The 25,200-nt window shown below is 37.1% G+C and overlaps 1 protein-coding gene across 1 annotated transcript in view; it reads left to right on the plus strand.

Annotated features, from left to right (window-relative positions):
* Positions 1-1,769: 1,769 nt before the first annotated feature.
* The window catches only part of TMEM67 (transmembrane protein 67), a 46,799-nt gene continuing 23,368 nt past the window's right edge, over positions 1,770-25,200 (plus strand). The window contains exons 1-16 of the mRNA XM_007453236.1: positions 1,770-2,001; positions 3,820-3,908; positions 5,573-5,666; positions 6,332-6,431; positions 7,910-7,979; positions 8,072-8,146; positions 13,112-13,174; positions 14,662-14,816; positions 14,931-15,039; positions 16,096-16,182; positions 16,501-16,566; positions 18,246-18,402; positions 18,743-18,866; positions 20,489-20,594; positions 23,299-23,355; positions 24,816-24,914. Of these exons, the coding sequence (XP_007453298.1) occupies positions 1,776-2,001; positions 3,820-3,908; positions 5,573-5,666; positions 6,332-6,431; positions 7,910-7,979; positions 8,072-8,146; positions 13,112-13,174; positions 14,662-14,816; positions 14,931-15,039; positions 16,096-16,182; positions 16,501-16,566; positions 18,246-18,402; positions 18,743-18,866; positions 20,489-20,594; positions 23,299-23,355; positions 24,816-24,914 (1,677 nt within the window). The 5' untranslated portion in view covers positions 1,770-1,775. The remainder of the gene's footprint in view (positions 2,002-3,819; positions 3,909-5,572; positions 5,667-6,331; positions 6,432-7,909; positions 7,980-8,071; positions 8,147-13,111; positions 13,175-14,661; positions 14,817-14,930; positions 15,040-16,095; positions 16,183-16,500; positions 16,567-18,245; positions 18,403-18,742; positions 18,867-20,488; positions 20,595-23,298; positions 23,356-24,815; positions 24,915-25,200) is intronic.

Here is a 25,200-nt window from a genome sequence, read left to right on the forward strand (position 1 = left end):
AAGAGTGCAAGACTCACCACACAAAAGGCCCCAATTGTAGGATTTTGACCTAATTCCCCTTTTGACCACAACCTCCATTTCTGCACTTTGCATTTAGCCTTCATGTTCTTTGTAGTATTTTAGTTCATTAATCCCCTCATGGACTCACTTACCTTTCCCTTTTATTTGTTAATGCCCAGGAAAGCACATCCAGGGACTCAAGAGCACCAGTAAAGAATCAGGGTTAGGGCTTCCCTGGTGGCGCAGTGGTTAAGGGTCCGTCTGCCGATGCAAGAGACACGGGTTCGTGCCCCGGTCCGCGAAGATCCCACGTGCCGCGGAGCGGCTGGGCCCGTGAGCCATGGCCACTGAGCCTGCGCGTCCGGAGCCTGTGCTCCGCAACGGGAGAAGCCACAAAAGAATCAGGGTTAAAAACGCGTGGCCCCTGGTGTCAAATTGTCAGGGTTAGAATCATGATCTGAGTGTGACCCTAGGAAGTCATAGATGCTTTCTGAGCCTTGGTTTTCTCATCTGTAAAGTAAAGGTGATGATAATGGTCCCAATGTAAGATCAAATGAGATATTTCAGTGCCTGACACATTGAAAGCAAGAAATTAATATCAGTTATTTCAATTATTATCCATGGTCTTAACTCCCACCAACATATTAGATAATTCCTATAAGTTGAATTTCTACCTTTAAATTTTTTTCTTTAATCAGTAAGAAGCCTTTATCTGCCCCAAGTATTTTCTATGTTCCTTTAATGTCACAGTTCACCCAGCCACCCAAATCAGAAAACCTGGGAACAATTCTTATTCCTGTCTACTTCCTCTATCCAAGTCATAAAATTCTCACAATTCTTCCTCTTAAACAGCTCTTTCATTTATCTTCTCCTGCCTCTCCCTTCTTCCCCTGCCCTATTTAGACCCTAGATTTCTGCTTTAGCTTACCAAGTGATCTCTACCTCTAGAGGTTTACATATACCTCTTTTCTAGAATATTTTCTAAAATGCAAATCTGATCAACAATGATAGGCAAATAACAGGCATTCGAGAACATTCATTTGTATTTCTTCCTACTTTTCCAGCCTCATCTCCTGCCACTGACCATACACACCCTCTTGGAAGCTAACAGCTTCCAAGAGTGCCCATTTTGAAAGACAACAATCATGTATGTGTATATTTGATTTTAAAAAATAAGTCCCTTTTTTATTCACAACTGGACTAAAGATCTCATTTTATAAACATGATGTCTATGCTTAAAACACAGAAAATGGAAACACAAAGAAAGGTCTGTCAGGAAAGATCTGTTTTTAGTGCTTGAGCCAATCTTCCAACATTGCTTATTTCAAATCAGTGTTTTTCCTACTTTTTTGACCAATGTATTTTGACAAATACATTGTTGGAATGTCTCCTTTACCACGAAAATGACCTAGTCTGTGTAAATTTTGATGTAAATATCATTTAACAGTTTAATGAAGCAATACTTAATTTGTGTGATAAAAATCAGGTATTTTCTTTTCTGTGGTTATCTATTTCGCGACCTCCTAAATTGATTTCACGTGTAGCAGAGTTTGAAGCAAACGCTTTAAATAGCCGGTCCCACCTGCCAGGCTCCAGGGTTAGCTTGTCTCTAACTCATCCTTTCCCAGAGCAGCCAACTTCCCGCGGCTTTGGTAACCTAGCAACCAGGCAGCGCAGGCAGACACTTCCGGACCGCAGTTGTCCAATCAGCTCTGCAGAGTTGTCGCGGAGGCTGATGGGGCGCCGGAGACTGCGCGGCCGCTAGTGTGTGCATCATGGTGACGGGCGGACGCGGAAGTGTGGTGGCAATGGCGGCTTGGTCCACCTTAAACGCTGCGGGTGTGACTCTGTTCCTCTTGTTGGTCCTTCTTCGCGTCTTACAGGCTCAGACCTTCTTCTTCCCTTTCCGGCAGCCGGAGTCGTGCGGCCCCAACCAGTACTTCGATATCTCCACGCTCTCCTGTGTCGCGTGTGGAGCCAATCAGAGGCAGGATGCTCGAGGTGAGACGGTCCGGGATGGGCCCTAGCCAAAGTAACACCTCCGCCTTGATGCTGTCCCCAGACCCCTCGTCACTAAAATATCTTTTCGTCTGCGGAAGAATGTTTCAGGAAGGTTAACTGCCAACGCCTGAGAGGAGGGTTTCCTTGGAGGATTGAAGCTTGCACACGAGTGAGGTTGGGGAAACCCTGAATCCGCTACCTCATAGTCTGTCGTAATTAATTTCTCGGCTCCAGTCCCCCATTCCTCATCCGGGAGGTCTTTAGGGAGGCATCTGGAAAGCTGACTACCGAAGGAAGAAAAATAGAGAAGTAATCTGAGGTGCAGAGGAGCAGGTGACAGAACAGGTCAGGGAGGGAATGCAAATTAGCGCTTGTAAACTTTGATAGTTTTTGATCTTTTCAAATCCCAGAATTTAGAGCTGGAAGGGACCTTAACTGTAATCAGGTCCAGTCTTCTTGTTTTACAGATACGGAAATGGAAGCCCAGATGAGGTTGTAATGTCTTCTTTGTCTTCTAAATTGGGGACAGGAAGAACTCCTGTCTCTTTGCCCTCAGTCTTGACCTATGTGTTTCCACTATGCAGTCTTTCCGTAATATTATAGATTTCCTTAGGATTTAGCCCTTTCATTGTTGAATATTACTGATTGCCCTTAAAGTCTCTTTAGATTAAACTTAACTTTTTTTTTCTTGAGACGTTCATCATTTGGTCCTAGTTGTCCTCACTGAAACTGCTCAGAATAAGTCTTTTCCCATATTACAAAGTTTAGAATGTTTTTAATCTCGGTGTGGGCACCCAGGTATTAACTTTCTGCCATCTTGAAATTTGATGTATCTTTATTTAAGTCACTGTGAGGACAGGTCAGGATTCTCAGGTGAGGAAATATGAATGAGAAAGCATTTCCCAGACTCTAAAGTGTAAGGTTCATAGTTATGAACCCTGATATCATAAACATTCTACTACATGGATTCCTATGGGTGCTGTATCCACTTAATGCCTTCTTAGAGAATGCTGTCCTTACCTATCCAGCAAATTGAGTAGTGATTATCTTATACAGTTTACTATCTTTCCAAACAGAGAAAAACAGTGATTTATTTGAATTGAGATAATTTTCCTAATAAGGTTTTGTTTTGACAAAGTAAATTTGAATTAATTGAATATATGTGTATGGTTGGATGAAATAGAAATGTAAAATCTCCCATAGCAGTTAATCAGTAGTTTGGTTATTAGTTTAATAGTTATAACTTAATAGTTTATTTATGCTTGCACTTAAAATGGTAGCAAACACAATACCTACTGTGTGCCAGATGGATTCTAAGACCTTTACAGATAATAACTAACTTACATTAACCCTGTGAAGTAGGTACTGTTTGTTGTTCCCATTTTACCAAATTGGAAGCCAAAGCACAGAGCAGTTCAGTACCTTGCTCAGGGTCACACAGCTAAGTAGCAGAATCAAGATTAGAACCTAGGCAGTACTGGCTCCACTGTGTTGCTTTTTTTTTTAAAAAATATTTATTCATTTGGTTGCGCTGGGTCTTAGTTGTGGCAGGAGGGCTCCTTAGTTGCAGCTCGTGGGCTCCTTAGCTGTGGCATGCCAACTCTTAGTTGTGGCATGCATGTGGGATCTAGTTTCCTGACCAGGGATCAAACCCCAGCCCCCTGTATTGGGAGCGCAGAGTCTTAACCACTGCTCCACAGGGAAGTCCCTCTGCTGTCTTGCTCTTAACTACTACTTCTCAAGATCTTAAGAGTTATTAAAATTTTCCTATCTTGGAGTTTTATTTATCAAGGTCAAAATTAGCTCTTTTCTTTTTAGGAACTGTATGTGTGTGTCTACCAGGATTTCAGATGATCTCTAATAATGGAGGACCTGATATTATTTGTAAAAAGTGCCCAGAAAACATGGTATGGAGTATTTATTTTAAAAAATAATCTTACTGTAAAAAATAGTAAATTAAATACCTTTGTTTTTTAAACTACAATTTAATGCTGTACTCTAATATTTTCCCACAGATTTTAAAATTATTAAGCCAACTTTGTTTTTACTAGAGTAAATTTTGGGAGATCAGTGCAATTTTGCAAACTTGGAGAAAAACAAAGATATTGCTTTACTTGAAATCTGAAAAAACACAAAGCTGTGAAAATTTGAGGGTCTTTATTTTTATTTCATAGAGAAACTGAGTTATAAAAGCAAATATCAATAGATGAGTGAATGATACATATATAGAGCACTTTTGCATGTGTGTATCATTTGGTACAGAGTGAGTTCAGTGTCTTAGATTTAGTGTCAACAGTTTTATATAATGATTCATGTTCATAATGGTATCTGAGTGATAAGTTCATGAAATGCCAGTTTCATCAGTAAATAGGTTAATATCTGTTGCTGTTTTGTTAATCATTTCATTATATCATAATTTTTGGAAAATTAGTAAATGAATAGTTACTATATATGATGATTCTTAATTAACAGAAATATATATTTGAATCATTTTGGGTAATTAGGAGTCAGTGTGCCAGTTCTGCCTTTATAGTAATGTTTCTTCTCATTATTGTATTAAAAAAATTGAGTCTGGGAATTTAATATTTAATATATAAACCAGTCCTTGTTTATGACTAGTACTTACAGGTTTGATGATCATTTTGAAACTTTATATTTTTGGAAATATTGACCCTAGCTGAATTACAGTGATAAAAAGCTGCTAATATGAAATGGTGCCAAAGCAGATTTATTTTTCAGTGACATTACTAAGTTATCATAATTTTTAAATAGTCCTACATATATAAATGTACTAACAAATATAGGAGCATTTCTTGATATATCCAGTCTTTTCTACCAAAACCTAAAATAATTTGTGGCATTGTTTTGTTGTTACCATTGTTTTCTATTAATTTTGGTTACATACATATTTGTAATAAAATTACTGTATTTTTACCCCAGGTTTCTTTCTAAACCATATGATATTATAAGCCCAATTTTTGATGATGTCATATTTTATCAAAAACCTTTACTAGTACAAACTATTAGTGGATAAAAGGAAAGATCTCATAATTTAAACAACTTTATATTTATTTACCATAAAATTCATCCATTTTAAATCATAACTTAATTGTTAAAAGCATATTTGAATTTTTAAAAATTAGAATAACTATTTTAGAACAGATAAGACTAAACTATTAATTGGCTATCTGTTGATTAAATAGCGTTGAATTTCATTGCATTTTTTCTTTGTAAATGGAAAAACTGAATGACTATTAATTATGAGAGTAAGGACTCATTTAAATTGAAAATCATAAGGAAGAAAGAACTATTGCCTGGAGTTAATAGTAGTCAGTACTTATAGTAATAATAATATAGTAGTCAGTACTTATAGTAATAACGTATAGCTTGATTTTTGAATATAAGCACAAATTGTCTATCCAGGAAATCTTTATGTGGCTCATATTTATATAATTTATTTGCATATCTCCTGCAAATTATACACTATTGTGGCTTTTTGGACTTACATGATAAATTAAGAAGGAGAACATTAATTAAGAAAGGGAAAATAATTTTTTTTTTTTTAATTTAGAAAGGTGTTACTGGAGATGGCTGGAACTGTATTTCTTGCCCTGGTGGTTTAACTGCAGAAGGAAAGTGCCACTGTCCCACTGGCCATATTTTAGGTAAGAAGTAGATTCTAGAATGTGTCCTTATAGACTTTTTTTTTCCTGTGTTTAATGTACATTGTATACACTGTAACCACAGGAAATATAAGTGGTATTTTTTATGTAAATATTTCATACCAAAAACATTGTTCTCCAGCATACTTTTTTCAGTTAATGGTATGACCTGTTAGATCTACCACATTCTTTTTAATCCATTCCATGGTATTTCATAGCATTTTGCTATTTAAAATATTTAGATTATTTTCTAACAAATAATGTTTTTTTTTTTTTTACGGTACGTGGGCCTCTCACTGTTGTGGCCTCTCCCGTTGTGGAGCACAGGCTCCGGATGCGCAGGCTCAGCGGCCATGGCTCATGGGCCCAGCCGCTCCGCGGCATGTGGGATCTTCCTGGACCGGGGCACGAACCCGTGTCCCCTGCATCAGCAGGCGGACTCTCAACCACTGCACCACCAGGGAAGCCCTGGTTTCTGTATTTTTTATGTGGGAATGGGGAAGGCTTCACTTTTCAATACTTTATTATGGATGGTGCTTGACATGTCTTTATGCAAACAAGTTGTTTTGAGAATTACTAGAATAATAATTACAACTGGGTTTTACTAAGTGTATAGAAGCTTATATATTGACTATGAGTTAACATCTTATTGTTTCTAAATTGTTTAGTGGAAAGAGATGTTAATGGAACATTGTTGTCTCAAGCAACTTGTAAGCTCTGTGAGGAAAGTGAAAACTCTTTTACAATAGCAAATGCTTTAGGAAACAGGTAAGCGGTGTGCTGGGTGCTGACTTCATTAATATCTTATATTTATGTAGAATCTGTGCCTTTCCTATCAGATTCCTTGCTCCTCACAATAACCCAAGGAAGGATAGAAATAAACAGGTAAAGAAGCTGAGGCCCAGAAAATGAGACAGAATAGGGTTTAATTCTTGTTTCAGTGTCTTGTTGGTTGTTTGACCTTGCTCAATAAGTCTGTCTCCTTGTCTTCAGAATGGGGACATACCACCCACTTCATAGGCTGTTACCACAGCTCAGAAACATACTTTACATACCTAAAGTTCTTAGCTAAGTACTACAGAGTAAGTGCTCAGTAAAAAAAAAAAAGTGCTATTTTTGTTTGTCACGTAATTTGTATATAATCTATAATATAATGCATAGTATATAATAGTAACTTTTATTTGCAATCTACTTATTATATACTAGGTACTATCTTTATATATTATATTACATAAAAATATGTTAATAAATGTGATGGTAATTATCATAACCCAGGTATCCTGGTTTATAGCCTTATTCTCTGTCACTTCCTGTTCCCCATTTATGCATGCATACCTGCACACCACACACACACCCCTCCCTTTCTTTAACTCAAACACATCATCCCTATTCCAGTTCAATTCTTTTAGTTGCCACATGCTCACCTCCCTCTAAATACCGTTTTCTCTTCAGTTCCCAAATTTGAGATAGAAAATACTTGAGCAGTTTCTCCTGGGGATACTTAGTGTTGGATCATCTTTTCTCTCAGGCTGACCTAGGTTGTAGCATCCTAATACAGACAACTGGGTTGATCCCCTGTTCCTCCCCTCTTATACCTCCCTAAGCCTAGTTTGGGTTCTGTGCTGTGCCCCAGCTCCTCCTCCTACCTGTTCTATTTTGTAAGTAATGAGTACCCATAGAAACCTATCAATGTCCCCACTAGTCCACTGCCCTCCCTCCCTCCTTCTAAATCATTCATTAATGAAAAATATAAAGTATTTTCCTAAAATAAATAAAGACGATGAAAAGGCTTTAAGAGTGTTTGTTGTAGGTTTGATGAGGGTATAGATACTCGTTTCTTCTCAGCGTATGTTACCTTTTCGCTTTGTGGCAGAAAAATAAGGAAAGTATATTCGATAATAGCTACTTATAAAAATGGATTTGGTTTCATTTATATGAGTTTGTTGGGCTCTTTTGTTATTTGAGTGACTTAACCATCTTTGCTGTTCAATACTATTTATTTTATATTACCTGCGGTTTCAAAAGAGTATTCGCCTATTATTGGTTAATTTTATTTATACCTTGCCTTGTAATACAAAAAGTAGTATATCAGCATTAATACTTTTAATATGTTTACTTTATTACAAGTAATTGCTTAGTTGAATGAATCTATTCTAATCTAATCAGTTAGGAAGACAAGTTCTCAATTAAATTAGGGCTAGTGTAATTTATTAACGTTTAACAAATTATTTTTGTTATATTGACAGGTGTGTCCAATGTGAACCAACATTCATTAATACCAGCAGGTCCTGTGTGTGTTCAGAACCTAACATTTTAGTAAGTCTAATCAAATTGATAATGTATATACTTTTAAATTAAATTACTTATATTCTTCCATAAACTTTTTTTTTTCTTATTTATTAATGAAGACAGGGGGATTATGTTTCAGCAGCACAGGGAATTTTCCTCCACGTATGATTTCAGCTGCACGTTATGGAGATCTTGTGAGTATGCTTCAGTTTTTTTTTTGTTCTATTGTTAAGGATATTTCTGCATTTCTTCCTTTGGTAATTAATTTGGGACTAAAATGAGAAACATTTATGTGTAAATCACTTTAAAACAGAAATTATCAGTCAGTAAGAAACATTAGACAACAACTCAGCATTATAATTTATAAGTACAGTTGCTCTCTTCTCTACCTTAGCTCATTTCTTTTTCAGTGGATCTCAGAATGTTTAAGCTGGAAAGGTCTTTTATAGATCCTATAAAGAAGGCAGTATAATATAGTTAAGAGCACCAGAGACTCTAGGTTTGAACCCTGGATTTACCAGTCATTAGTTTTATACCTTTGGACTTTCTAAACGTCAGTTTTATTGTCTGTAGGTTGGGTATAATAATACCTACCTCACAGAGCCTGTACATGGTAGTCACTGGAGATTTGAGGATTATTTGTATCCGGCCAAGTTCCTTGTTTATAGATGAGAGTGTGATGGCAGATAGAGCTTTTGCAACAGAATCTGGTGATGACAAGATCTGGTATGTAAAATGGGAAGTGGATGAATTGGAACTGAAGAGGCCATCAGTCCGAGAGAATAGGAGTTAGATGACTAACTAGGAGTCAGTTAATGAGTAGAGCTTGTGTGGACAGGCTAGGATCTGGTTGCTACAATCATCACTGAATAAATGGGAGTGACTAGGGGGGCTGCAAGGATAGCCGTGATGAGGGTGGAATCTGGAATCCTCATGAATAAAGCAAAAATTCCTCTCCTCCAGTATAGTCTTGTGGTATTACAGGCAAGTACCAAATATTTGCTGAAAAACAAATACTAAAATAGACATATACATAGGGAGCTTAAGATCATCCAAAAATTGGCTCGTTTGTAATAAGATTCATGTTTTCTGGGGCATTCTTCTCCAGTCTCTGGTTATACTGACATATACCATTATCAAATTTGCAGGCCTTTAATTTTTCACTTTTTCCTTTTCAAAATAAGTAAAAATAATTTTGCCAAAAATTCCAACAATGTCTGCTTTTCGTATTTGGTCTCAGATTACCTGTCATTTAGAGGTCATGTCCCCTTCAGTCTCCTCCAGTCTGAAACAGGTCCTCAGTCTTTCCCTGCCTTTCATGAACTCGACAGTTTTGTCATTTTCCTATTTTTTTTTTTTTTCTTTTTTTTTTTTTTTTTTTTTTTGGCCATGCCACATGACTTGCGGGATCTTGTTCCCTGACCAGGGATTGAACCCTGGGCCACAGTAGTGAAAACTGTGGCCTTGTAATACAAAGAGTAGTATATAGAATCCTAACCTCTAGGCCACCAGGGAAGTCCCCTCCCTTGACAGTTTTGAAGACTACAGGCCTTACAATCCAGACGGTGACCCTCAACCTGGGTCCATCCAGTCTTTTTTCATAATCAGGACATGGCTGGCAGGAAACCACAAAAAAGATGTTGTGCTCTTCTCAATCCATTGCGTCACATCAGGAGACACATGATGTCCATCTGTCCCACCGCTGGTGGTGTCAACCTAACCATCACCCCCTGCTGTAAATTCACCACATCTGCTATTAAGTTACCATTTTCCCTTTGTATTTGGTAGTATTTTATTTTATTTTATTTTATTTATTTATTTTTTTGCGGTACACAGGCCTCTCACTGTTGTGGCCTCTTCCATTGTGGAGCACAGGCTCTGGACGTGCAGGCTCAGTGGCCATGGCTCACAGGCCTAGCCTCTCTGCAGCATGTGGGATCTTCCCGGACCGGGGCACGAACCCGTGTCCCCTGCATCAGCACGCAGACTCTCAACCACTGCGCCACCAGGGAAGCCCCTGTATTTGGTAGTATTTTTGAGGAGAATTTCCAAGGTTACACTTCTTCTTCTCTAAACCTTCTCTAAACTAAGTAGCTTTAGTTTCCACTGATGTCACTTGCCTTCATCAACCACTACTATGATGGTTGCCAAATGTTTCTATCATTCCTTCCACATTATTAACGTTCTACTGTAAGGAATTTTCCCTTCCTCACCTTTATATATTTATTTGTTCAGTAAGGACAGCATGGATTTGTGGGTTCCTATTTTATTCATTTTTTATTATCCAGTATATTTATTATTTGTTTTGGTGCTCAAATTTTCATAGATTTGGCCATTATTAGAAGCCCCTTTGAGTTGGTTCCTATGTCTTTTTGACATATCTCTATCATTCTTTGAGCATTTCCTTACTTTCTGGCACAATAAGATTTCCAGGCTCATCTTGTACTTTTCCTGCTTCAGCCCTGGAAACAGTTATTTCTCTAAGAAGCTCTTAAGGATAATACTTAGAAACCAAGCTTACCATGCTTAGTATGCCCTCTTTAGCAGACATAGCTAGAAAATATATACACACATTATGTATATACATACACACATCTATAACTATTTCTGTATCTTACAGTTTTATATAATTTTATGAGAGACATCCAATCCTCCTCAAGTAATATACCAGACAATCGATAAAAACTTTCCAAATATATGAATCAGTGTCTTCCCATTCCCTTTTTCCAAAAACAGCTTACATCTTGGTTTGTTTTCCCAACTTTAATTTTGAAAAATTTTTAAGTTGCAGAAAAGTTGAAAAAAATCATAATTGTGCATATATCTTTTAGTAGTTTAACCAATTATTAATGTTTTGCCACATTTGCTTTATCTCTCTCTGTGTATGTGAATGTATGCATATGCACACATACACATCCATATTTTTTTCTGAGCCACTTGAAAATAAGTTGTAGCTATACAACATTTCACTCCTAAGTACTTTATTATGTAGCTCCTAAGAACAAGGGCATTTTTCTGGTATCACACCTAATAAGATTAAAATTAATATGATAGAATTTACCTGATATACTGTTCATATCCAAATTTCCCCACTTGTTTCAATAAAGTCTTTTATCCCTCCCCTCTTTTTTTTGGCAAGGGGACCCAGGGTCAGTGAAAGACTCCGCACTGAGTTAATCTTTTTAGTCTCCTTTAATTTAGAACAGAGAGACCCTTGTTCTGTTTTGCTTTTTGGGTTTTTTGTTTTTGTTTTGGCTTTTTTTTTTTTTTTTTTTTTTTTTTTTTTTTTTTTTTTTGTTTTTCTTTTTGCGGTCCATTGACTCTTGGAGAGTCAAGGCCAGCTTTCTTGTAGAGCATCCCACACTCTGGATTTTTCTCATGACTAGACTCAGTGAAATGTCTTTTTGCAAAAATATGGTATAGGTGTTGTGTATAGCCCATTGCATCAACAAGGAGCACATAATGTCAGGATGTTCAGTTAGTGGTGATGCTAAATTGACTGCCTGGTCATGGTGCTGTCTGCCACTTCTCTCCATTGGTAAGATACTGTGACTAATAAGTTAGTCTGAGATTTTACTTTGAGACTATGTACATATCTGTTTTAGCAGCCATTGATGAACCTTACCTGAATCAATTATTAAATTGCTTATTTCAAAATGATTTCACAATTCTGTTGTTCCCTTTATATTTTTAGTTAGCAGTCTTCTATAAAGAGTGCTTTCTTTTCTCTCCGTGCTTTTATTTTTTTTTATAGCTTTACTGCAAACTCCAGGTATCATGAGTGTGTTATAATCTGTCACTGTTACTCTTCTTTTCAAAGCTCAAATTGCCTCAAATTTGGACTTCCCTTTGGTATAGCCCCTGTGTTATTCTGACATGTCTCTTTCAGTCTTTAGGTACTACCTTGGTTTCTGTATACTGTGTTCCAGTCTCAACCAATGTAATTATAATTTTAAATAGTTACGTAATACTCTAGTTTATGCATTGAAATTCATGTAATTGTATGTCTATTGACTATTTAGGTTTTCTGTTATTAATAATATTGCTGTCAACCATTTTATGCACAAAGTTGTGTTTTTCCTTTTGGAGAGATTATTGCCTTAAGACAAATTTCCTAAGTGTTTCTAAAAATTCTGTGGATATTGTTTTACAAAGGATCATACAACTTTATCACTGGCATTGTCTGTGGCTTCATTTTACATGCATTTGCCAGTACTGTTGTTATTGCTTTCCATTTTTGCTCAGTTTTTTTGTGTGTGTTAGTCAACCTTGTACGCATAGGTTTTTTTCTTACAAAATGAGAATTTTTGCTTATTGAAGAGATGAAAATAATGAATAATGAAGTGACTTATAATTCTATTTTAGATTTCCTTGACAATTGTGGTGTCACAATTCATATAATTTGGTTTTATCTCCATTGTCCATGTTCAGAGAATTTATTCTGAATGGTGCTTCTCGGTGTCTCATTTTTTAACAAGATATGCAGATGAACTTTACAGCAGTGGTGCTTAACTAGAGGCTTGTATCTGCAGCTTTCAGAGCACATGTATGCCTTGATCTCATCCTAGACATTCTGTTTCATTTGGTTTAGAATGAAGCCAAGCATTTTCTGTTTTTAGGAAATTCCACAGTTGATTCTGATACCCATCATTGTTTGAGAATCACCACTTTGGAGATTTTACATATTAGTTACTGTGTATATCCCCAGTCTCCAGTTGCTTAGAAATCATTCACAAATATTTCTTTTTTATTACTTGCCAATTTAATACAGTGTAATAATCCTAAATCAGCAAATATTAACCAATACTAAGTCAGAATCTAGTTTTTCTTTTATTTTTTTGCACTTTGATTTTTGTTTTTTGTTTTAGTGAAATGGGCATAATAGTGTTTTGTTGTTTTTTTTTATTATAGACATACTTTGTTTCCTTATATCCTTTGCCTAAGTGATGTGATTTTGTAATTCAGTCCTATTTGTAATTACTGACATTGCTTAGAATTAATTCTTATATTCCCATTAGAATCTATTTTTCTGATAATATTGAGAAAGTAATGTTAGTTATTTCCGACTCAGCAATATGCATATTAATGTCTTCTAAACAGTGTAGGGTTAAGGAATTTCTATTTGAACTTAAAACTAAAATTCATCTTTGTGTTTACAGGGCATGTCTTTCACTTCAGAATGGTTTGCAGAGTATTTGCAATCATCAGCAGCTGCTTGTTGGGTATGTTTGAATTTCTAGAAAATAATTTGATTCCATTTCAAAGAATTGATACCATTTTTTTCCACACTTAATAATTAACTTTTCTCTCTAAGTAGATATATCTCCTTGGTCATTTTCTATAAGAAAAATAAACCCTTTCTAAGTGGACTGAAAGAGAATACTAAAGAAAATGTTATTTATTTCACATTTCATTATTCGTAAATTGAATGTGTCCAAGCTTATTCAGCAGAAATTGAATGTTAGGGGAAACTGATTCATACTATCATTTAGTAAATGTTTATTGATGACCTACTGTATGCCAGGCCCTGTTCTCAAATCTTTAAGTTATCTATTTCAGGAAAAGGCAGAGAAAAATCCCTCGTGGAATTATATTGTAAGTAAATGTTAGGTGGTGCTAAGTGCTATAAAGACAAATAAATCAGGATAAAGAGCATAGAGAGTGGAAGGTGGTGCTATTTTATGGAGGGTGGTCAGGACAGGCATCTCTGGGAGCGTGATATTTGAGTAAAGATCTGAAGGAAGTAGAAGAGAGCCTTGTAAATATCTAGGGGAAGAGTATTCTAAGCAGAGACTACAGCAAGTGCAGAGGTCCCAAAGCAGGAGTTCTCTGGTGTTCATGCTAAAGAAACAGGAAGGAGACCTGAGTGGCTAGAGCAGAGTGAGCAGGGAAAGTGGAGAGATGAGTTCACGGGTGAAGGGAGTGACTATGGTGAGGACTTGGAGTTTACTGGAAGGGATGTAGAGGATTTTGTGCAAAGGAAGACAATGGTTGACCTCAGGTTTTGAAAAGATCACTCTAATATGGAGAGCACATTTTGTTGGGGCAAAGACAGAAGCGGGGGGACCATTTAGGAGAGTATTAGAGTAATCCAAGCGAGAGAAAGTGGACTCGTGGACAAGAGTGGTGCCATGGAAGTGTGAGAAATGTTTAGCTTCTGGATATACTTTGAAGATTCAGCCAATAGGATTTAATGGTGAGCTGGATACGAGAAGGGAGAGAAAGAATATTACTGCAGTGATTTTTATTTGAATAATTAAAAATGGAGTGGTCTTTTCCTGAAAGGGAAAACTGAAAATGAAGTTTGAGGGGCAAACTCAACAAATGATCTTATTTTGCTGTTCATAAACAAATTACTTAAAATGGATTAGATTTATATGCATGAGCTCTAATATAGGAACAAATTATTATTCTTTCAAAAATAATTATTCTGCATAATAGTTTTTTTAAATGTCATGCTGTTAGTTCTTCTTTTAATTGCTTGTCTTTATATTTCCACCTAAAATTTACAGTTAAAATGTACAGATTATTTATCTGCCATATAGAAAGTTCTTTTCTACTTAAATTAGAGGAAAGGTATTAAAAGCAAAAGAATATCCAGAAAAAGAATTTGCAAAATAGGTTAAGTTAAAACTGAGCATAATTTTTATGTCAACTTTTGCTTAGGATGTTAAAGTCCATACATTTCTTTGTCATTGCTCTCTTGTAGGTGTATGCCAATCTAACATCTTGCCAAGCTCTTGGAAATATGTGTGTGATGAATATGAATTCTTATGACTCTACCACTTTTGATGCATGTCGACTGTTTCAATTTATCTTTGAAAATACTGCTGGACTGGGCACTGTTCATTCTGTTTCATTTTGGTAAGGCTCTTCTAATTGACGAACCATCATTTTGACGAAATTCAGTGCAATTACTTTCACAAATACATATTAAGAATTGTTCCCCATTATTAAAACAATTGTGATTGTTTATAGGAGACAGAATCTTCCATGGCTGTTCTATGGAGACCAGCTAGGATTAGCACCTCAAGTACTCAGTACTACACCTCTTCCTACAAATTTCAGTTTTAAAGGGGAAAACAAGGTACAAGTCACTATATTATTGAAGGATAACTACATTTTGATTTACAATTTTAAAAGGTAACAAGAATATTACTAGTCATAATTCTTGGTAGGCTTTTAAAAATTTAATTACTAAACTAAATCTAAATATTAGCTGTTGAGGAACTAAAAATATAAAGTTTAGCTGCCTTACTTGAGTATATGATACCTCTGGATTATGTCATTATGGCAGCAAGTAGTACTTATGGGGTTGGGAAGGACAGTTTTCATCACCAAATGCAAAGCCATCTCTGTCCTGTATCTCCACATGTTTAAAAAGGGCTTCCAGGGGCTTCCCTGGTGGCGCAGTGCTTGAGGGTCCGCCTGCCGATGCAGGGGGCGCGGGTTCGTGCCCCGTTTCGGGAGGATCCCGCGTGCCGCGGAGCGGCTGGGCCCGTGAGCCGTGGCCGCTGGGCCTGCGCGTCCGGAGCCTGTGCTCCGCAGATGGGAGAGGCCACAGCAGTGAGAGGCCCGCATAACGCAAGGAAAAAAAAAAAAAAAAAAAAAAAAGGGCTTCCAAAGATTGACTGGGATTCTTATGCCTTTCCTTAGCATTCACAGCTCCAAATTCTTACCTCAACTTTTTGACCTTCTAGAATGAAAGAACAGATTTTTCCCTCCCCTACTCCCCCTCCATACACACACACACACACACACACACACACACACACACACACACACACACACACACACCACATTTAACAGGTTTCAAAAGAAGTTATCTGTCACCAGCACTGCCTCTCAATTCTGAAATAATAGTTTTTGTGCGAAAACCCAGTCCATTTATTTTGATGTGTTTAATCATAGAGATACTTAGATTAATGTTGCTTCAAAGTAAAGATAGTTGAATTCAATATTTGATCTCTGGAAAAAGAAAAGATCAATCAACAAATGAAAAAAATTTTATAGACTATTTTACTGAATATATACTCTGGAAGTCTAAACTCTGAAAGTTTGTGTAGACTGTTATATGTAATATATATATTTATAGAGTTTCAGAGTATGTGACATTATTTTATTCTTGTTTTTCTTTAATCAGAATACAAAACTGAAGTTTGTTGCTGCTTCTTATGATGTAAGAGGAAATTTTCTCAAGTGGCAAACTTTAGAAGGAGGTGTTTTACAGGTGAGTATGCGTCTAGCTAGAGAATTCCTAACGTGTCTTATTTTTGACTGAGGCAAAGATGAGAAAAAAACTAGATTATTGCTTGGATAAAGCATCAGTTGCTTGGTAGAGTTAATTTTTTTCATGTGTTTTAAATTGGAATTTCTTAAAACTAAGTTATGACTTATAACAAAGATGCTCCCTTAACTTTTCATTCCCTTGATACATTGAATGAGTATTATATAAAGTATATGTCCATGTTGAGTGTTGAGAACCCTTGACTATAAGCAAAGAAAACATTTGTGAGAGATGTTTATCAGTTGTATTCTTTTGCTGTAGCTTTGTCCAGACACAGAGACAAGATTAAATGCTGCTTATTCCTTTGGAACAACCTATCAGCAGAATGTAAGTTGGAACTATTTTAGGCAGTCTATATTTTAGCTTCATTTTTTCACATCAGCAATAATTGGAATATCTTTGAATTTTTGAAATTGGAAATTTTTTGTAGTAATGAATAATTTCGCCGATTGATATAGTTTTCATTAATCTAATCAGCATGAAAAGAGTACCTTGTCATAGATAGAGTCTTAAACATCATAATCAGTTGTTTATTTACTTCTAGGCATATAGGTCATAAAAATAATCTCTACTTTTGAGCATTTTAGAATAAAGCAAAAGTATTACTTCATTTTTAATGAACAATAAAGTGTTATCACTTCCTCTTCCCTCTACCCTCCAGAAACAAATAAAAATGCTTTCCTTTTCTCTCCTTCCATGCTTTCCTCCCTCCCTCCCTCCCTGACCTTCCTTCCTTTGGTAATGCATTTTACAACTACAGTATGGTACAAAGGAATATTATGAGCCATTAAACGTTTGAAAGAAATTCACTAGTCTACAAAAATACTTCTTGATAAAATGCATGTACGTACACCATAGAACAAAACTGTGCTTCCAGTTTTGTTAAAACCACAATGAAAAATACTATCAGGGAAAACAGATTAGAAGAAGATAAACATTTTTAACAGTGGTTATCTCTGAATGGTGGGATTACAGGTGATTTTCTCTTTTTTATATGTTCCAAATTTTCTATCATGAACGTGAATTTACTTTGATTATCAGAAATGACTTCTATGTTATTTAAAAAAAATGCTATTGTGTGTCTACCTTGGGTCAGGAAAATCAACACTTGTTAAATGCCCTCTGCTGTCTGCTCAGCATTTTATCATTTTTATCTCATCTGATCCATGAAATAACTATGTGAAATACATATTATTTGTGTGTTATGAATGAGGAAATGGTGCTCAGTAAGATTAGGTCATTTACTCAAGGTGTTGCATCAAGTAAATGTTCTGTTAGGCTTGAAAATCATGGTTTTTCCATTGAACCTGGTTGCCTCTCAAGGAGTTCATAGCCTAGTAGAGAAAACAGCTATATAGACAGACAAAGAATTGCAAAGAATGTGATGTGTTGTTCTATAGATATGAACAAGGTACCATGTTGGTCCAAAGGAGGGTTCATTAGCAGTTCCTAGGGAAATACGGAAAGGCTTTACAGAGTGAGTGATACTTGAGCTTGTAGAATGAATATGAGTTTGCCAGGAGAGCACAGTGGGGAAGGGAATGTCAAGCAGAAACACCATTTGCAATGTCAGAGAGATGTAGAATAGCATAGCATATTTAGAGACTGTAAGTAGATTAGTGTGACTGGACCATAGACAGAGAGGGAGCAGTGGGAGATAAACCTGGCTCTGTTAAGGGGAGCCAAATCAGAAACAGCAGTGTACATCAGGAGAAAGAATTGGGACCTCATCCCATAGGATAGGAGTTTTTAAACCTTTTCACTGTACACTTACTGTTGAGAATGAATGGGTTGTAGGACAAGATCCAGGTGGTTCTTTACTGTTAGTTATTTTGGCCCTTATAAAAGAATCATACATAGTATTCATGTTTTGAAAGACACATGGAAATGTGTATAAACAAGATAACTGAAAGATATTTCATTTTACAATTAAAAACTTTTAAAGATAATAAATATGCTTTCTAATTTTCAATTTGGATACTTTCATTTTTCATTTTCTTTTCCAGTGTGAGATTTCTATCTCTAAGATCTTAACTGATTTCCCCATGCCTACATTTTATGATGTGTACCTTGAATATACTGATGAAAATCAACACCAATATATTTGGGCTGTGCCTGTGTTAAACTTAAATCTTCAGCACAATAAACTATTTGTGAACCAAGGTAAGACATCCATACATACCACTCTTTCTCTGAGCTGAAATCAATAAACCAGTCAACCAACATGATAATTAAATAAATCACAGATTATAAGAGTGGTCATAGATTCTCTCTGAGTATAAGTTTCTATATAGCATGGCTAAAAGTAAAACAGTAAGGTTGCTGGTATATTTAGAAATTTTTACTAAATATATCAGGCTTATTAAGAAATTATGTTATTTATTGCTAAAAGTGTATCCTGAGAAAAATTAGTAGAACTGAAAAAGTTCTCCTTGAGAGCCATCTTGAAGAATTGAAGATATTTTTTAAATGCCATCTCTTTTTTTTATTATTATTATAAAAGACAGTAGCTCTGGCAAGTGGCTTCTGACTCGGCGCATTTTCTTAGTGGATGCACTAAGTGGGAGAGAAAACGACTTAGGAAGTCAGCCAAGATTAATTCGAGTTGCTACCCAAATATCACTGAGGTAAACAAACGTCTAATGCACTAAGTGAGGCTTGGAGTATATGGGAAAATGTGGTAGTGAAAGTATTGACCTGTAATTATCAGGTGAAAACAGTAAGAACACCTGAACTGGAACAATACATACTGTGTTTTTACATGTCCCGATAGATTGGGATACACTAATAGAGGGGAGAATTACGTCAGAAGAGATTAAGGACTTTTGCCAAAATTCATATTGTAGGCCCACTCTAGACCTGCTAAATTAGAATGGGTTGAGAGGGGGAAAGTGAAGATCAGTGGGCTGAAGCAGGTATGTTAGAGCCTGCCAGGTGATTGCAATAGGCAGGCCTCCTGCGGCTCCATCTCCTTTAACAGCTACTGTTCTAGGTTGGCCCTCATTAATTATCAACACCTCACTCGTCCTAGGATACTTTTTATTTTTAAATAAATTTATTTATTTATTTTTGGTTGTGTTGGGTCTTCCTTGCTGAGCACGGGCTTTCTCTAGTTGCAGTGAGTGGGGGCTACTCTTCATTGTGGTACGCGGGCTTCTCCTGGTGGTGGCTTCTCTTGTTGTGGAGCATGGGCCCTAGGTGTGCGGGCTTCAGTAGCTGTGGCACATGGGCTCAGTAGTTGTGGCTCGCAGGCTCTAGAGCACAGGCTCAGTAGTTGTGTTGCACGAGCTTAGTTGCTCCGTGGCATGTGGGATCTTCCTGGACCAGGGCTCAAACCCGTGTCCCTGGCATTGGCAGGCGGATTCTTAACCACCGCTCCACCAGGGAAGTTCCTTCCTAGGATACTTTAATGATGACCCTGCCTTAGGGTAGTGCCTTGCAGCCCTCATGTGTCTTCTCCAGTGTGAGATTCCTATCTCTAAGACCTTAGCCAGCCTTCCCACTCCAATATTTTATGATGTGCACCTTCAATACACTGATGAAAATCAACACCATCTTCTTTCTGGCACTTCAACATACATTATTTTTTCACTTCGATTTTTATGATAATCTTATGAGGTAGGCAGTACAGAAGTTTTGTCATATACCTTGCTGAAATCCAACTGTGCTGTTTTTAGCAGTCCCTCAATCTAATGTAGTATCCCTAGTGAAAACGAAATTGAAACTAGTCACACCTGATTTGCTCTTGGAGAAACTATGCTGGCCACTGGTGCTTGGCATTTTCCTTTCTGAGTTTACAAACTGTACATTACTAATGCATTGAATTCAGCAAAATATACCCCATTATGTGCCCTAAACAGTATTAGATATGACACAGTATTTTGTTAAGAATTCATCTTCTTTGAAAATTAGGATATTATCTGCCTTCCTCTAGGCTTCATGTAACACTTCTCTTTTGAGTAGTCCTCAAAAGTGGTGCACAGTGGTTCACTGATTTCATTTGTAAACTTCATAGGACCTAGATCAACAAGAGTTTCTAATTTGTCTCAGAGGTTCAATATAAAGTTCTGACCACATCAAATAGCCTATGTTGTTACCATTAGTTTATGTTTGACCTCTAGTTTTTAGTAACTGGTAGTTCTGAGATCACCAAGACTATCCATATCCAATTCAGAAGAAACAATAAGTTAAATTTATGTTTAAGGGCCTAGATGTATTTACAACTAAAAATGAATATTCTTTTAAACAGTATCCGCCTTGTACCCAACACAAAAAATGGAAATATCTACCCTCCCTTAATTACCATTGCCTACAGTGACATTGATATCAAGGATCCCAACGGCCAGTCTGTGAAGGTGAGTTCCTTCCTAATCATTGCCTCTCTATGTGTTAGTATAATGCTGATAGAGTTTGTGTTATGGTCAAAAGACAATTAGTCCTTTTTAAAGTTTTAAATAAACATGGCACTTTATATAGTCAAGACTTAATTATTTTTTACTAATAGTGGTAAGAGGTGAGTTCTTATGGATCTTGGGTATAAAAAAGCAAGGATTATGTTTGTCAGTAGACAGCGTCACCAGCAGCTGGGCCTCCCTGTCAGTATCCTGGGGTATGCTGAGCCATGCAGCATCTGCTCCCATCCTCTTTGGCCACCTTGCTTCTGTTAAGATTTTGCCTCCTTGACTAACTAAACCAGGAACTCAAACCTTAAGTGGGCATGTGTGTTCCTCTTCTCACCAGTCTTGCCCACTTGATAGAGACACAATTCAACAGGCAGAAAGAGAATCAAATTATCAGCTTTATAACTAGTAACGCTAAAGTGAGCTAGAGAATGCAGTTTGGACCTGCAGCCAATTAGTCTTCTGCTATTTCCCAACTCAGTTAGGTTTAACCACAGAACTAAAATCCTCCCCTGCCTGGCAGGGCCTGTATATGGAAGCGATACCATGTACACACTGAAAACGGGCTACACCAAAGAGAATGAGCCTGGGAAAGGCCGAGCCGCATGACACAGTTCCTCCTCTCTACCTCGCCAGGCAGATGAAGCATCCCTGCTTTGATGAGGGGTAAATGAGAGAGGATAGAGATCAAAAGCAGGCTAATCCTTCTATACTTCTTCCTCATTCCCTGTCCTCTCCAGAAACATGAGAATTGGAAGGTGAGCATTCCTTACTCCAAGACTCACTAATAGCTTTTAATTTCTATTATTTTACTTCTCTGAATTTTAAAATTCTAGTTCTTCAGCCAGTGCTTTTGGCCTCTCTGTTGCACTTGTACGTGTGCTCAGCTACTATTGGATTCAGGCTTTCATTAAGTGAAAAGTAGGCACATAAATAACTTTTCTCTAAAAGATTTCACATCCTCATTTGTATTACCTGATTTCATGTTAAAATTAGCTTTGATTGCCTATATTTGTATACATTATAGTGAGAGGAGAAGAAAATCCAGAAACATGCTTAGTAACAACAGAAGACTGCCTGGTTTACGTCTTCCTGGAATGGTCATTCTTGGGTAGTCAAGAATATATTTATCTTAACATAAAACACTTCTGGGTGTTTTCTTTAAATATTTTTCTTGTCCAAAATATTCTAAACTAAGTCTTGACAAATTGGAAAAAAAGTTGAGAGAATCATAAAACCATATTGAGGAAGTCCACCTCAAATTCATTCTAGTTGTAGAATGTACAGTTCTTTCATTATTTCTTAATTTCTCATGACAGCTATTGTAAAAGTTCTACATTCATTTTAAGTATCCAGCTACATCGCTGCTCTCTCACCAAAGACAAATAACCTATCTTTGTATTTTACTGAGCAGATCAAAACCATCCAATATGAATTCCTTCAGATTTCCTCTTTAATACTTAAGTATCTCTGTTTCATTATCTTTCCTAACTCCTGTTCCTATTTCTAAGAAAAAAGGACCCTTCCCACTTTCTTAAGCGAATTTTCAACCTGTACTTGTTTAGGGTACTTCCTCCAGCATCCTGTTTCACCCACAACCTTTATTCAGCCAGCTTCTCTGCTGGTCCCTTTCCTTTGCTTATAATACCCTTCAGGTTGCCCCATCTTAAAAACAAACTAACACAACCAAACAGTAAAATCATCCATCAACTCTGCCAACTGTTCAGCTTGCTATCGTGTGTCTTTCCTTGATTTCCCAACCATTTACTCTTTCATCATTTGCAGTTTTGCTCTTGCCATTTGCTTCTTTGAAAACCTGTTTCATGAAGTCAGCAATGAATTCCACATACACTGGCTTTATTTCTTTAACTTGACACTTACACAGTTGACCCTTGAACAACATGGGTTTGAACTGCATGGGTCTACTTATACATGGGGTTTTTTTTTCTCTTCACTCAATATGTACCACAGCACTACACGAAGTTGGTTGAATCCATGGATGTGGAGGGCCAATTCTAAAGTTCTATCTGGATTTTTGACTGCACAGGGGTTGGTGTCCCTAACGCCTGCATTGTTCAAGGGCCAGTTGTACAACATTTGACACTACTGGTGACCTCCTCCTTTTTGAAACTCCCTGTTTATGACCTTGCTAAGACTTGGGTATCTTCCCTCTCCTACTTCTCATACTCCTGTTTCTCTTAACCCTTTACTGGTTCTTCTTTCTACTGTCTCAATATAATGGTATCCCTAAGATTCTTGTTCAGCCCTTTGATTAATCTGCCATCTTAGGCTGTGATTGTTTAGCCAGTTGCTGAATTCTTGATATATAAGATCAGTCACACTCCTCAGTTACAGAAACCTATCAGAAAATGAAATATGGTTAATTTGGCTTGACTGCTATTAATGAACCTAACCTAGCTCCTAATGAAGCCCTCTTTCTTTAACATGTGTTCAAAAGGGATGTTTAAAGTAGCATGAATAATTCCCAAGAGCGTATTCATTTATGTACTGATACAAATAAGGGTCAACTCTAGTAACATTGATAGTTCAAAAGTATGGCATTTATGGTAAAATTCAGTTACAAATGTATTTTTATAGTAAAAGTAGATTTGTGTTATATAACTTCAGTATGGCTAATTTGCTTTCTTTTAAATATCAGGTTTCTTTCTCGGTCACATATGAAATGGATCAAGGAGAAGCACATGTCCAGACAGATGTGAGTTTATTTTAACCTGTTAAAAATACTTACAGTATATTTTTTAATTAAAAAGAAAGTTTTTACATGTACAGGAAAGTTGTCAAAATAGAGAGATTTGCAATATATCCCTCACCCAGCCTCCCCTAATGTTAACATCTTACATGATGGTAGTACAGCGATGTTAATCAGAAAATTAATATTGATGTAGTCCTGTTAACTAATCTACATACTCTTTGGATTTTACAGATTTTTTTCACTATCCTTCTTCTGTTTTGGGACCCAGTCCAGGGTCACATATTACTTCTAGCCATCGTGTGTATCTTTAGATGTGACAGGTGCTCTGTCGTTCTTTGTCTTTCATGACTGACACTGGTATTTTGGACCTCAGTTGGGTTTATCTGATATTTTCCCATGATTAAATGTAGTTTTAGCACAAATGCCACAGAAATGATGTTGTACCCTTCTCAGCAAATCATATCAGAAGACACTTGATGTCAGTGTATCTTATTAACAGTGATGTCACCTTCGATCATGTGGCTAAGATGGTGTCCACAGAGTTCTCCACTGTATTTTTCCACTTATAATTAATAAGTATCTTGTATCTTGTGAGGAGATACTTGAGATTATGCAAATATCCTGCTCCTCATTATTCTTTTGCCCTCTAATTTTAGCACCCATTGTTAATTCTTGCCAGTAAAAAGTGTTACTGTCACATTTGTCTGATGGTGATTGTGTATTTCTATCATTTCTTCTATATTTGTTAATTCAAGTTCTGCTATAAGGAGGAACTGTCCCTTTGTCCACATTGATTTATTTATTCAATTATTTATTTAAATCAGTATGGACTCATGGATATTTATTTATTCTAGCAATAATAATTCATTACTATCTATTTTCTTGCTCAAATTGTCCCAGATTTGACCATTGGGAGTTCCTTAAATTTGGCTCCTGGGCTTCCCTGGTGGCGCAGTGGTTGAGAGTCCACCTGCCGATGCAGGGGACGCAGGTTCGTGCCCCGGTCCGGGAAGATCCCACGTGCCTCGGAGCGGCTGGGCCCGTGAGCCATGGCCGCTGAGGCTGTGCGTCCGGGGCCTGTGCTCCGCAATGGGAGAGACCACAGCAGCGAGAGGCCTGCGTACCGCAAAAAGCAAAAAAATAAAACTCCGTGTCTGAGTGACAGCTGTCCATGACTCACTGCCTGACCTTGGGTTAACCACTTAATCTCTCTGCCTTGGTTTTTCTCTCCATAATATGAGCATAATAACTCTTACCCACCTCACTAGGGCAAGGATGATTAATCAGTGTTTATAAAACTCAATAAATCCTTTAAAAAAAAAAAATTTGGCTCCTATGTCCTTTTAGCCACCTTCCACCACCATTTTTTGAGTACTTCCTTACTTTCTATTTACAGTATCTTTGAACATGGATGAAATTACATTATGAAATTACATAAATTCCAAATTTTTTTTTTCCTTTAGATTGCTTTGGGTGTGTTGGGTGGACTAGCTGTTTTATTGTCTCTTTTGAAGACAGCAGGTTGGAAGAGACGCATTGGGAGTCCCATGATCGATTTACAGGTATGATCACAGGAATTTTTTAAGTATATTTTTGTCTTTTGGCTATTTTATATCCTAATAAAACACAGCTAGAGAATGAGTCAAAAGTTGCCTTGGGCTTCCCTGGTGGCGCAGTGCTTGAGAGTCCGCCTGCCGATGCGGGGGGCGCGGGTTCTTGCCCCGTTTCGGGAGGATCCCGCGTGCCGCGGGGCGGCTGGGCCCGTGGGCCGTGGCCGCTGAGCCTGCGCGTCCGGAGCCTGTGCTCCGCAAATGGGAGAGGCCGCAGCAGTGAGAGGCCCGCATAACG

The sequence above is a fragment of the Lipotes vexillifer genome, unplaced genomic scaffold, assembly GCF_000442215.2.
Source record: "Lipotes vexillifer unplaced genomic scaffold, Lipotes_vexillifer_v1.1 scaffold1038, whole genome shotgun sequence".
Classification (NCBI taxonomy): Eukaryota; Metazoa; Chordata; class Mammalia; order Artiodactyla; family Lipotidae; genus Lipotes; species Lipotes vexillifer.